This window comes from Marmota flaviventris, chromosome 7 (genome assembly GCF_047511675.1).
Source record: "Marmota flaviventris isolate mMarFla1 chromosome 7, mMarFla1.hap1, whole genome shotgun sequence".
NCBI lineage: Eukaryota > Metazoa > Chordata > Mammalia > Rodentia > Sciuridae > Marmota > Marmota flaviventris.
Window position 1 is genome coordinate 12,121,045 of NC_092504.1, and position 15,208 is coordinate 12,136,252.

General features: G+C 41.5%; 1 protein-coding gene across 10 annotated transcripts in view; it reads right to left on the reverse strand.

Annotated features, from left to right (window-relative positions):
• The window catches only part of Ldb2 (LIM domain binding 2), a 342,989-nt gene that overhangs the window by 62,407 nt on the left and 265,374 nt on the right, over positions 1-15,208 (reverse strand). For all 10 annotated transcript variants that reach the window (XM_071614170.1, XM_071614168.1, XM_071614169.1 and 7 more), the window contains exons 3-5: positions 12,062-12,234; positions 5,270-5,392; positions 2,384-2,467 (exon numbers count right to left, since the gene is read on the reverse strand). In XM_071614170.1, coding sequence (XP_071470271.1) covers positions 2,384-2,467; positions 5,270-5,392; positions 12,062-12,234 — 380 coding nt within the window. The remainder of the gene's footprint in view (positions 1-2,383; positions 2,468-5,269; positions 5,393-12,061; positions 12,235-15,208) is intronic.

Genomic DNA, 15,208 nt, shown 5'->3' on the forward strand with positions numbered 1-15,208 from the left:
GAAGCAAACTGCCTGGGTCCCAATCCCAATTCGGCCACTTGCTGTGTGAAGCTGAGTGACTTCTTCATTCACTCAACCTCTCTCTGCCCCTGGCTTTCTTGTGGGGATGGTGACCGTGTGGTCCAGGACCTGGCAGGTAGTAAGCAAAACACAGAAGTGGCAGCCTCCAGATGATGCTCTAGAACACCCAGGTGCAGAAATGGCTCCCTGGTTCACGGTTGGTGAGGGGGGATGCCCTTCTTCCCTCTTCTCACTCCTTGTGGGCTGAAATACAAGGTCTGCAGGATGTGGGGACTGGGAGGGCCTTGACCACAGGATGGAAATCAATCTTTTACAGATGACCATGAGAGGCAGGGGAGGGGAGGTGGAAGAAAATTTAGCATGTATCAATTTTTAAGACCATTCAATGATATAACTAAGAATCTAAGATCTGGCAGAGTGGGGGTTAGACACAAAGTCTGGGACAGACTCCCCTAAGAAGGGTCAGCTCAGGATGCAATATGGAACTTCTTCCTTCCCTGGGAAGGTGTATCTTAAATTTTTACCTAAACCTCTCCAGGTCTCTAGAAAGATGAAATGCAGTGGTATGGAGTAGCCCTCTGGATTCTTATGCAGAGAATAACCCTGCAGACCCTCCCTCTCCAGGCCTGGCTGCCCACCCCCACTGTGCCTGCCACCCCGCCACAGGGCCAGCTCTGAATGCAGAGCCTGGAGGTTTGGGAGGTCATGGCTCCAATTCTCTGGCAGGAGCACCTGCCTGTCCACCCATAGCCCTGGGCAGTCTATGGCCTCTTTCTGAACACAGACCATGGGCCTACTCATTGGTTCAGCACTGTCAAAATGGCAGAGGTGCTGGGATGAGCTGGGAGAGAGTATGGCAGATCCTAGCTCCTGCCAGGTCTGGTTTTGGCTCCAGGGCATCTAGTCTACACATGGAAAGAATCTTCCCCCTTCTACACAGGACAAGGACTCTGTCTTCTTGCTGTTTAACGCTTTCAGAGGTTTTTCATCCCCTAAGAACTCCCCTGACCAGCAGCCCAGCCAGCCAGCTGCTCCGAGACTTTCCCTTTCACCCCTTCCCCGCCCCCAGCTTCTCATTCCAAGTCCTGACATCATGAACCATTTGCAATTCCATCCCTAATGCACAGTCCTTTTTCCTGTCTGGTGGAAATATCCTCCTGTCCCCTTCATCTGTTTTACCTGATTCATTCTTTCACACCCAACTCTCACATCATCTTGCCCATGAAGCCTCCACTGGCTGATTCCTCTCGGGTGTCTGTTTTCTGTGCTCTCATACTTCCTTCTGGAGACTTCCATCAGAGTATCCACCGCTCTCTGTGTTTTCTCCTCTCTATGGTCTGCTCTCATTGCAGTGTGTTTCTATGCACTAGCATGACTTCTGTCTTTGCATCTTCAGTGTTTAGAAATATGTGAGTGACTTGGAAGAATCTACGCAAACCATTCATAATTCAAGAATAAGCGTGGCCCAAGCATTTAAGCATCTCACCAGATGCAAAATGATTGCACATAGACAACAGTGAATACAAAAGGAACTTCACAAATCCGTCGCTCTGAGGACAAAGAGGGAACAGCATAAACTCAGTGACAGGGTGGGAGATACAGGGTGGGAGATTCTGGCCCAGGAGCTCAACATCTCGGAGGCAAAGGCACGTGGGACGCAGCCCTGCCACCCCGTGGATCCTGGAGGGCAATGCTCACTTTGTAAATGAAGCGTCTACTCCACCTGCAGCCACCCTGTGACTCCATCTGAACAACTGGTGTGACAGTGCCACCCTTCTAGGCCAAATAGACTGCGAGTACCGTCTGGGCAGGAAATTTGCTTAAAACACTTAATTTTTCAAATAAAAACCACATTTTAATCCAAACCAGAAAAATCTGTTACATGTTATTCCGAGAAACACAGAGAAGGCTTAGAAATGTGTGTCACAGTACTGTGTGGAATTTCTTAAGGAGACCGTACCACCACCACGACTCTCTCGGGACAGCATGCTGATTCTCCCACAGTGGGGATATATCCCGGAGTGGATGCACAGAGGCAGTGAACTCAACTGTAGCATGTTAAAAACCCAAGATGACCAGAAGGGTGGTAACATCAACATATTTTTTGAATTGGAGACATTGCTAACTTTGAATGATTAACTCCAAGAGTCACACAAATGTACAGAGGAAGCTCAACTCTGAAAAATTCTAGGTTTGATGCTTTGTTACTTAAGCCATATCCTCTGTTGAATACACACACACACACACACACACACACACACACTGTGGGACAGAACATGCATCTCTTAGTTCCAGATGCACAGAAATCTCTGAAGCACTTTGCAAACTTGACCGGGAAATCCAAACATTCAAATGGTCTTACCCTGAGGTAGTTGAGGGTGAAGTTCGTTAGACCCATCCTGGTGATGTTTTTGGACAGCTGATCCAGGACCTGAGGATCTTGTGCCTAAACAAACAAACAAACAAAAATCACATATTTTATTCCTGTGAGGGGGTCCCACAAAAATCTTAGACTGTGCTGCTGCTGTTAAGAAATGCAATCTTGACACTGTTGATTTTTCTTGGAGGGACAGATTGCTGTAGACAATTTAATTTACATTTTGAAGACACTTGCATGTAGCACTCAAGGACATTTTTGGATCAATTGTGCAAGACTAGGGAAAATCAAACTGCCTCAGATGCGCATTCAGTCCTAGGGAGAAATGACGTTACTTTCTCTGAAAGAGGCCCTGGCGCTGTGTCTTCAGGCTGAGAGCCACTGAGCCCTGCCAGGAGAATTCCAGGCCAGAGCCCTGAATTCAGGCGCCTCTGAACTTGGCAGAGCTGTGCCTTTGTTTCCCACTGAGATAGTGGTGCCGTTTTTACAGCTCAGGGTTGAGAACTGTATTTGAAAACTTTGCAACCACTATGGAAAAATATATATGTATAATATGGAGAGAGAGGGAGAGGGAGGGAGAGCGAAAGTGAGAGAGAGAAAGAAACACCTTCCTGTTAAGATGAGGCTAGAAATAACTATCCTTGACAATTTTCATCCTGCAGGACTTTAAGGGTAAGGATCACATTTTCCAAAAATTTGAGCCACATTTTAATATGGATGTAAAATACTATGGCCACCCCAAAATGTTATGTTTGGCCCAACAAAAAATGAAAATTCTTTCTGCATTCCATTTTAAAATCAGTTTCTTGGTTGGTGTGCTTTCTTTCTGCTCGTCTTGATTCTTTCTTACTTAGTATAAACAAACTGACCTTATGCAGAGGGAGGACTAAGTATATGACCCTTTGCCTCCACATCTGCATTCATGATACTACCTAGGTTATAGTAAATTGACTTTAACTTATTCTTTTCTCTATTTATTCTTACAGTGATACTATCAATTGGATCTGTGTATATACACACTTGATCTTAGCCAAAAGGCCGAGAAGTGATTAGATCTGTGTATATAAATAGATTACAAAGCACTGGAGGAAATAGAGGATACAAGTTTCATGTCAATTTCTTGAAAGGCAGTCTTTATGGACATTGAGACTATGTTTACCGAACCTCTCTAGGAAGAGCTGGTTACACAGAGGCATCTACACAGATGCATCAAGCAGTCATGGCCAATGGCAAGAGCTTACATTGCAGTCAGAAGACAGGACGCTAATAGAGGAATAGAAGAATGCGTCTGCTGCTGACAATGAAAACTGACCACCAATTCTTGCCGAGGACCTACTGTGTCATTCTAAGTGCTTCACAGTTATTAACTGGTAAATCTCGACTTGATTGATCTGAGACACACTTTATTACTGTACCCTTTGCAGATGAGGGACAGGAAGCACAGAGATCGTGTCATTCTCCCAAGGCCACACATGAACGGGAATAAGACCCTATGCAATCTCCATCTACCCACTCCCTCGGCTGCATCTCAGTCTATTTTGAGAATAATCAGAGTGGCTAATCCAGACTTCTTCCAGGACAGTGAGGGATGAGAACTGGGCTCTAAAAACCATGAAGGACATGGATAGTCAGAAAGGAGGTGCAGAACCTGTCTCATAGGGATGTTGGGTCAGAAACGCCCGAAAAGCAGAGAACCCAAGGGCAGCAGAGAAGATAGAGATTGGCTAACCTAACAGGACAAGAAGGTGGGGGGCAAAATCCTGGAGCCAGACAGCTGGGAGACACAGGCTGGTCGCCATGAGCTATATAGTCCGGAACCAACTGAGCCAAAACATTGGTTTTGCCACTCTGGGGCTGAAAAACATTGGAAAATTTATCAAACTTCTCTGAGCCTCAGTTTTCTCATTTCTCAAGTAGGAATAATAAGAACTTGCCTCGGTAAGCCACCGTGAGAATAAAAATCGTGATGTATGCAAAATGTTTAGTGCAAGGCCTGGCATAGCAAACACTCATAAATGCTACCCACTGCGATTTTATTCTCTTTCGATTACTCCAGGTTTAAAAATCAGGTTCATTAACTCTGATTTTGTTCTAAAAGGTTGTTTTTTTTTTTTTTTTTTTTTTTCTGCTGCTTTGTGCAGAGCAGAGAAGGAACTCTCTTCAGCCGATGCTGACTCCTTCCTCAGGGATCACACTGACTACTTCCTCCTGTCCTTGTGAACAGAGCTCCAGAGTGGTATCCAATCCACACTTGACCTAGTTGGGGCTCAATAAAGTTGATATGATTGATGGCCAAATGAAACCAAGAGAACCCCAAACATTCCACCTCAAATCCAGCACCACCGTTAGGAAGGACCGACTCCTGTAGACACAGACCTGAAGGTGCGGGTGTTCTGCATGTCATCAGAAGGTTTTAATCAAAGTTGGAAACGGCTCCTGTTTAATTTACACCCCAGTTTATATGTAACAGGTTTATTAGCCCAGGCCGAGCCCTACTTGATAATGACTGAATGGAATTTAAGAAAAAAACAAACCATTTATTGAGGTAACTTCAATTTGGAGTTAAAATAATAAAGAATTTAAAATAGTCTCAAAAATAACAAAGTACTGAAAATAGTCTCACAATGCCCCAAACTTGGAAACAAAGTCATCAAAACATAGGCCTGTGGTTTAAAATTGTTGAGGGCAAAACTCAATATTTAGAGTTTATTACCTAAAGTGTGACGAATGGAGTTTTTTTACACACACACACACACACACACACACACACACACACACATAGGGAGGGAGAGAACTAGGTTCTTCCACTGGAGAAAAATGAAGTGAGAAAAAAAAAAGCAAAGAAAGTAAAATAGGAATTAAATTACTTACATGCATGGCTAGAATGCTTCTCGGGACTAACTCTCGGTATTGTCTAATGGTAAAGTGCCATGTTTTTATTCTCATGAGATCATCAAAGGTGAACTCCAAGATCAGCCTGCCTTCTGTACACACCTAAAAGAAACAAAAACACTCATTTGCTATGCATTTTGCAGGAGCCACATTTTAAAACTCACTGAGTTCTTAACACGGTACTTAACCCCTTACTGTCTTTGAGTGGTGCTGGTTCTTGGCAAGAGACTTGACACAAGTGGTTCACTCATAACACAACGGGGACAGGTTGTCAGCTCCAGATCTACGGGTTGCAAAGACAGCACAATGGCTTTCCAGCCACGAGGTGCTAGTGTCTCTGTTAACTGCTGCTGACACTAGGAACTTCCATTTCTCCTTCTGTATACATGGAGACAGAACGCATCTCATAGGGATGTTGGGTCAAAAACGCCCAGCACATGGGATACACCCTCACAAGGGTTCTCTCCCACTTCCCACCTTTCCTCACATTCCTTGTTCTTCCGTGGTGTGAGCTTTTCTCACCTGAGATGGGAGTGGTGGTAGCCCCTATTGGTCCAGTTTAAAGAGTTACAACTCATTAATCAGCCTTCGGGAAGCAGTACGAAAAAGTGGTTAGAGGACTTAAATTTTTACTCATTCTTGAACTTTGGGAAAAGCAAATAAATCCCCTAAATTCCACATTCCTTACCTATAAAAAGGGATAACAATATTCATAGGTAGGAGAGTGAGAAAAATAAATGGAAGGAAATTAAGTATGTGGATTGCTAAGTAGAATGGCAGTGATTTACACCTGATGGACAAGAATCAGCCAAAGATAGTGCTGAAGCCTAGACCTGGTTGTCCCAAGGTGCTTGCTGAGCCGTGGGAGTTCCTAGGAGGCATCCTGGGGCTCTATTGGGAGTAACTGTGCGTCTACCCTCTACCCTGAATTCTAACCTCCACCCACTTACTGGATTCCACCAGAGTTCCTTTGATTATATCTGTTTTAACATATTGGACTTCTTCTTCTTCTTCTTTTTTTTTTTTTTTTAGAGAGAGAGAGAGAGAATTTCTTTATAATATTTATTTTTCAGTTTTTGGTGGACACAACATCTTTATTTTATTTTATGTGGTGCTCAGGATCGAACCCAGCGCCCCGGCCATGCCAGGCAAGCGTGTTACTGCTTGAGCCATATCCCCAGCCCATATTGGACTTCTTATCAAGATTTATTTGCAGAGAGATTTCCTAGATTAAATGAAACCCACAAAACTCTGGAAACTTTTAAGTACACATTTATAAGTAAATAAATAGTAACCAAATAGAGGCAATGAGTATGACTAAAACTACAGTCCATGAAGATGGTTAACAATTTATATCAACCTTTTATGAAATATTACTGACCAATTTCCTTGTTAGAAATTTAATACAAAATGTCACCATTTATTGAGTTATAGCTATGTCCTCAGAACTAGGCTAGGTGCCTTCCACACACTCTGATTGAAGGTAATATTTCCTTTAACAAGCCAAAAATAGTACAGAATTACTATCAAGTGCTAATAGAGCACTGTTCAAGAAAGACGCTGTGAACTTCTGCCATCTTTTTAATCAAAGATCTTAGAAACACTGTAAGATAATTATTGATAAGCTGAGTGAAGACCTCTACCTCAGATCCAATTAGCAAGATCTGTGGGTGATTTTAGGCATTTGGGCACCCTGCCCCCAAAACCCTGGGTCAGATCACCTTCAGAGCCTCATTTCTGGATTTTTTTTAGCCATGAGAGCTGAGGACACAAGAATGTGGAAGACTCCAGGGTCCCAAAATACTTCCCTGAGAGCAGTCTCAGCATTGGAATTCATTTACCACGGTTTTCCAAAGAGTTGTGTGGAGATCAAGCGGCACAATTCTCCCAGGGGTGTTAGTGTGACAGAAGCCACCCACGGAGACAACTTTAACAAAAGGGAGGTAGATCCAGCCAGCCATCAACAGCAGAATGTCCTGACAATATGGGACAGGGATATTTGGAGCTATAATCCTCTTCTTAAAGAGAGGGGATTATTGGATATTTAAACAAATATTACCCCAGTTAAATGTCAGGCTTTTTTATTATCTAATCTATTTGTTTTGTGTTTATGAACCACAAACTCAGGGCAGGTAGAGGTTTTGGTTTCCTTCTACTGAACAGAATTTCATAATGGGAAGGCATGTATGCAGTCCTTCTGATGGATTACTCAATTGGAGCATCTGTAAGGTCAAGCTAAATTGTGTTCTTTGCACTGTGACATAGCAAGCCAGTTGGGGACCTCTCTTGCAGTCAAACAGTCACAGGCCTACCAAATGGAAAATTGTTACAAGCCTTGGGCTCCTTCTCTTTAAGTCCAAACCAAGGAGACAACTTTTATCAGGACATACCATGTGCAAGATGGACATCCTTCGAGTGCAATCTGAGATGGCTGTGTTGGGTGTGTGTGTGTTTAAGAAAAATTAAATGACTTCCTTGAATGAAAGAACGAAGGAGAATTTTGGTCACTCTTCGTATTCCCCACATAATTACCCACAGCTTCATTCCAGGTCCTAGGCAGCTCTCTGCTCTCATAATGGAAGTTAAATGAAACCAGAGGCTTTGTGATTTGTTTTATATGCAACATTCAGGAAACGGAATAGAGGCACATATGAAAAAATATATGTATTCCTTGCTCGGAAATGGTAAAAAAAAAAAAAAAGATAGGCATAGCCTTCGAAAGGAAATTAATATCTTTTCCCTTCAAAAAATATTCTGTGCATTACTCTTAATCAATACAATTAATGTAGCTTTTATCTAAAGTTGGCCTTTTTTTTTTTCAAGCTGCCTTTCCCTTGGAATCCAAAATCAAAAGGGTCCCCAATTAAGAAAACATTTTCTGTTGTGCTGAATTCATGTTACCGTACTGTGAGCTCTGACATTTTGTTTCTGTGGTAACCAAAATCAGCTGATTAGTTGGCATGGCAACAGAAAAGATGTAATCCCAGCAGACACACTCTAATCAATGCCCCCAGCACAGATGGTCTCCGGAGGATCAACAAGAAAGAGGCTGGCAGGCATTCAGCAGATCACGTGCTACCTTGAGACTAGGCCAGGAACAAGAGAACTAAAAAAGAACATTTCTCAAACTAACCGGTAGCTTTTTAACCCTTTTCTTTCTTTGACTAATTGTAAAGCAACATGGACCTGACCACGTAGTTGTATAATACAATGCTTCTCATACTGCTGTTATGAAATAAAGTGTGCCTTTTTAGGTGGGAGTGCTTATTTAATTTCCTTAGTCTTTATGCTTGAACAGCCTGCATGGCATAGTGCTTTCAGATTAATGGTTGCATAAAGCTCTCTGGATCTTACTTAGAGATCCCTGTGTGTGTAAATGCACATTAAAGCAACATGATCATTGCCAATAGTTTGGCAAAAGTCAGAGGAAGAACAGAAATTCTGGAGAGTTACGTGGTATGCTGGCTAAGGTAAGACGGGCTGTCAAAGACACAAGGGAGTGTTCATCCAGAAAAACTGGCTGGCCACTTTCAGAGTATGTTTTTTACAGTAGTTAGTAATTTCACAATAAATAATTAAGAACAGAGAAAACACCACCCTATATTCACAGAGGTGGTAAAGGTGTCCAGGATGGCTGTGACTCTTGTCTCAGGTTGCAAAACCTAAAACTACCCAAGAATGTCACTGACAGTGTTCCTCTCCGCGTCTGCCACTGTTCGAAGCCTCAAATTTAATTGTAACTCAGGGGTCTTTGCTTCTGCAAAGCTTGATGCCTGTTCTGATTATTAAGCTTTGTTTTCTATTTGATTCAAAATTGAAAGCATAAAAGAAAGGCCCTAAAATGTGTGTTTTAAAATTCTAATTGCATATTTATCCATAATCTATAATGTTCCTGATATCAGGAAATTGCAAAATGCTCACTATACCCCTGAGGAATATTTAATATTACTGTTGATTAGGACTGCGGCTGATTTTTGATTCACTAGTTGACCAAATTTTCATAAAAGCAACCGAGAACCACTGGGTCAAATGCTATTTGGGGAACGAGAGTTTATTGATAGTCTAAATTAGACCAACATGATGCTGCTCACAGATATATAATGTGCCAGGTACTAATAGCAAAAATAAATAAATAAATAAACACTGGCTTCCCAAGTTTTTCTTTGTGATACTGAAAGGTCATTAGCCCACTGTTTCATTCTGAATCGCCATGGTATTTTATTATATGAGGATGAGTTATTTTTAATGAATATAAGAGCAAAAGAAAAATTGGAAAGATTCTTTGGTTAGTGCAATAATCCCTAAGTCAACAAGAGAAGGAAGGAAGGACAGAAGAATACAACAAATGAATTTTAACAAATTTCCTAAAAATAAGCGTACATAAAATTAGCACTCGGACTAGGTGCCTATAAACTAATCTCCCTGTGATATTGTTCATCACAGTCACGGTAGGGAAATATTCATTACATGAGTGGACAGACAAGCTGCTGTGGAGTGGAGTGAGATGGGTGGTCCAAACAACTGGTGCTTGGGGCCAAGGGAGCCATGTTCAAGGGAGTACTTGGGTCTCTCTGGTGGCTTGGGTGCCCGAACAAACCCCTCAACCATCTGGGAGGGGAGGATTCCAGGAAAAGAAAGAATGGGACCCAGGAAAACCTTGGTTTCTTGATGGGAATGAAACTAGCACTTTATCAGTTCATTGGAAGAATGCAAATCTTTTTGATCTAAAATAAATCTGGAATGTTGAGCACTTTGCCTTCAGAGCAACTAACTGTGTTCATTAATGAGAAAGTTTTGGCCTGAGAAAGAAAGAAACTGAGAAAATATATAAAAGGGCTGCTATGAAATGCACTTTTATTTTCGATGTCTGCAGATGTTACAAGTTGCTCCTTCATTAAGGCAAAGCCTTATTTAATTACCATGGGTTTTTTTTTTTTTTTGGTCCCTCAAAGCATAAGGAGGTGGTATGTTTTCCTTGAATTACCTTAAAGTAACATTAAGGAGAGAGAGAGGGGAGAGAGAGAAAGAGAGAAAGAGAGAGAGAGAGAGAGAGAGAGAGAGAGAGAGAGAGAGAGAGAGAGAACTGACAGTGAAGTAGCAGAAGCAGATTTTCTCTGCAGTGCTCAGACTCCGTAACATTGGAGATGAACCGTGGAATCCATGGGAAGAAAGAAACCACCATCCAGGTGCCATTCCTTTCCATATAGGAAGCTCCTCCCTCAGGGTCTTCTGCACTTCATGTGGGGCTTCTTTGTCTCCAAACCACAACTTTCCTCTCTGCCCAGTTCTTGAAACAGGAAGAAAGAGAGAACCCAACCCTGTCGCACATTTAAAACGTCTAGTGTCAAAATCAGGACACCATAGAATCAGTGGCATTTTACTGCTTATCTGTGCATTTTATAAACATTTCCTTTGCTGTGGGCACCAGCCTGGGCACCAGAAAGATTAAACTGAGCCACTGATATCAGTGAATAAATAAGAAACATTGTATTTTTATTCTTGCTGCAAAGCTGCCTAAGTAACAAATACATCTTCGGTTTTATGGTTTGGTAATTAACCCTGATGATTCAATGTCTTTTAACTATAAAGAAAGGGTTGTCATACGTGTTTTGTACTAAGAGATTGCTGCTGTCATTAGTATCATAAATTAGTTTTACATGGAGTCTTAGCCCAAATGCAGGGAACCAGCGTGCATTAAAATGAATTTCTGGGGGCTGGGGGTGTGAATCTGTGGTCCAGTGTGTGCTCACAGGCGTGAGACCCTCGATCAAACCCCAGTACCCCCAAAATAAATGAATAAATAAATTAAATAATCTGCCAGATTCTTTAAGTAAATATCTGTCCTTACTCATTTTTCTACTAGAGAGAGGACATTAAGGGGTAATCTGCAGTGTTCTAGAAAGGTCTTTGGTAAAAAAGAGGGTCCATACCAATTTTCTGTAGAGGGCCTGGATGGCAGGGGTAAGATGTACAGAAGATGAGGCTGAATCTTCATCTCTTCTTCTCCTTCTTTTTTTTTTTCTTTTTCTTTTTCTTTGTACCAGGGATTGAACCCAGGGACATCTTACTACTAAGGCACATCCCCAGCCCTTTTTATTTCTTATTTTGAGACAGTGTCTCACTAAGTTGCTGAGGCTGGCTGTGAGCTTGGGATCCTCCTGCCTCAGCCTGGGGGGCTGCTGGGATCACACGGTGAGACGCCCCCGGGCTCTGTCTCTTCTATCTGTACCTCAAGTCCTTCTCCGAGCTGCCTGGGCAGGGCATTCTCTGGACCTCCCCTCCTGTCTTAATCGCTCTCTCTGTCTCCACTGTACTCACTTGCTGGGCAGCTCACTTACCAACCACAGAACTCTTAAAAAAATATGGGAGAAACCCTTTAAAGCCTGAATTCCCTACTTTCATTCACTACATATTATGGTTTTTATATTCCTTGCTCATCACAGTTTGGTTGTGATTGCTAGAATTTTTCTCCCTGTTTGTTAACATTTGAATCTGGCTTTATTTGTTTATTTGTTTTTAAATAATACAGTGTGAAAACTGCACCTTAGGAACATGCTCTTTCGGCTGTGGAAGATTCTTTGTGCACCACATGCAAACCCAGATTTAGCTACTAAGGCCAGAGGAAGTCGCACACGAGAGTCAGGCCTCTCTCTGGGAGCCGAAGGTATCTGAGAGACGAGAGGTCAGCTCAATGTTCCCGAAGAAAGTGATTATTAGAAACCTTCATTCATTCAGAGAAGGAAATGGCAGAGTGCTCCGGGCCCGGCCTACCTTGGTGAACATGGGCTTCCCATGCTGGGTGACCATGGCGCACTGGTCGCAGTCCACCGTGATGGAGGAGTTGTGGTAGGATTCTTTCGAGTGTTTGAGAATGTAATACAGGTCGGTCACCCCTCCTTCAAACACAGTGCTAAAGTAACGGGGGATGAGGGTCCTGCCAATGGCTGGGAGAGAAATACAGAGAAACAAGCCGTTAACAAAAACATCCCGCTAGTCCCACATGCCCCACCCCACCGCCAACCCTGTGGCTGGATGCGAGTCATCTCCAGAAACCACACCAGGAGGTGATTTTTCTTGGTAAACAGCCACGACCCTTCTGGGTTGTGGCTCATAAAACACAATCTCCAACTATTCAACAAAAATGTGGACTCTCTCCTCTCCTCCACGTTTTTATGCCCAGTAAAATAAGATTTAATAGTTTTAAAATAACGAGAGGGCTACATTTACTACTTTGAACCTTGCATGTACTTTAAAAAAAATCTTTGTTCTTTTTAGACATAAATGAAAGTAGAGTGTATTTTGACATATTATACCTTATTCTAATTAGGATCCCATTTCTTGTGGTCAATAGTACCCTTTCATTCACTCAGAGAAGGAAATGCAGACATGATGTGAAGATTCACTGTGATGTATTCATATGGGAACATAAGAAAATAATGTCTGATTCATTTTATTGTTTTTCCTATTCCTAACCGCACCCGCTTCATTCCTCTTTGTCTAATCCAATGAACTTCTATTCTTCCCCTCACCTCCTCCTCCTTATTGTGGGTTAGCTTTCACATGTCAGAGAGAAAATTTGAACTTTGGTTTTTGGGATTGGTGTCTTTCACTTAGCATGATAGTCTACAGATCCATCCATTTACCAGCAAAAGTCATACATACAAAAGTCATACACACTCTGTGTGTCTGCCTTTTTATGGCTGAGTAATATTCCATTGTGTATACGTACAACATTTTCTTTATCTATTCATCTGTTGTAGGGCACCTAGGTTGGTTCTATAGCTTACTATTGTGAGTTGAGCTGCTATAAACATTATATTTTTAAGTAAACCCATTTTCAACAAATAAGATTGATCCAGTCTACTTGTGTTTTTCAATATATCATTTATAGACCAAATTACCCATGTATATTTTATGCATTACTAGTAATAATAATGTAAAGTTGAATGCCATGAGGCTTTGAAGTTTGGGAAGTACCTTGCCATTTTCTCATTGAATCTTCAGAACAACCCCAAAAAGATCTTATCATGAAAAACAAAATGTCTGAATGCTTCTCAGTCTCAGGGTCGAGACCCCAAACATCTTACTTTGGAAAAAAAAAGTGTCTGAATACTTCTTAGTCACAGGACTTGTAAACAGATATTTGGGGTCTCTAACCCCATATCTGCAAATACCAAAGCATCTGCTCTTTCCAACACTCTGTCTCAAACCACTTTAAAGAACAGAAATCCAGTCCGGGTCTCCTACTCAGAAATGCAGAACTATGCAATTGCTGAGTTTTCGATCTACTTTTGAGCTGGATAAAATCTCTCTATAGACTAAGGAGCCCATTTTAAAAGAACTTGATACCTTCGACTTGGTCTAAATTGGTCTCTTTCATTCCGTGTGTCTGCCGCTGCCCTATTTTAGTCTGAGCGGTTGTGTAGGAGCTGGGCCCTTCTGATAGACAGTACTTAGGGAGCCAGGCCGGGCAGCCATCTGAAATCCTCTTACACTGGAAATCCCAACTCAGAATATCAGAAATTTTGCTTGTGTGCAGATTTCAAGGCAAAGTCCTGAAAGTACTCTCAAGCAACCCAAGGTTTTTAATAAATCTCTTACATTCACTATATAATATCCCGAAAAGACAAAAAAAAAAAATAATGTTTAAGATAAACTACCAAGGAGAGCTTTAGCTAGGAAAGATCACCCAGTTGCCACCTAATGTTTTAAAATATTTAATTTTATTTTGAAAGAATCAGTGTTAATTCATTCCATATGGATCTATAGCTCTTTTGTACAGGGAATTGGAAAAAAAAATAAGTATAAAGAGAATATCCTGCCAAAATGTTTTCTGAAGTGATCTTTAAAGAGTCCCAATATAGATGGTGAGTCTCTGAATAATTTATATGGTTGTTATTGCTTCATATTTGCCTCAGGTAAAATCAATCAACAAGTGTGTGCTCAGTATTCCAGGATCTTGGGTGATTCCATCCCAAATAATCCTTATATGTACATTTCCCAAGTACTTTTTAATCCCCAATACTGCCTGTTCATTTTCTGAAAATAAAATTCAAATGAGAGTAATTTAAGTCCACCATACACTTCAACATGTGCATAGCTAATATTGTAAATGAAACTCTGTCATCTTAAAACCTTATTGTTCTTCACTAAAATCCAGACAAAATTAATTAATTATTAATTATTATCATTATTATTATTAATTATTAAATATTCTAACTTAAAGCGAATTACCGTAAATCAGTTCAAGTAATTTGACAATTCGAGATCTGTACTGTTAAGAATAAATACAAATCATAAAAAATGTGGGTTGAAGGGTGAAAATATTTCAGTCCAACATCCAAGGACTTGTCACATTAAAAAGGGCATGGCAAACAACCTGGCTAGTGACATTGTAGTTTATTCATCAAGAATCCTCCAGAGTTTAATTCCTTTATAGCAGGGTTTCTATATAGTATCATCATTTCTATTCATAGTATAAGACAAATTGAAAGGAAAACAAGTTTTTAGTTTCTTTCATTTTAAACCTAAATTTGTAATTCCTCCCCGACTCCAGAAAATATACGAATTGTTTAGTAAATATACTTAGAGCATAGTGTAGCTTTGCTCCAGCAATTGCTAACACTCCCGGAAGAAACTGTTGTGGGTATTGGAACTTGTTTCCAGTCCCATTTCCTTGGTCGCACTGCCCGATCATTTTCCCCATGTTCTGATTTGGGGCCCTGGTCACAAAGGTCCACTATCCACTGTGGTAAGCTGCTACTCTGGTGGCCCCGATGGACCGTGACAGTGCTGTCCGTGCCTGTGTGTGTAGCCGGCACTCCTTAAATCTGGCTGGGTGCTGTGATCTGCTTCAATCAACAGAATGTGGCACAACAACTTGGAGCTGCACAGAGCAGCAAAGCCCAGCTGCTCTAA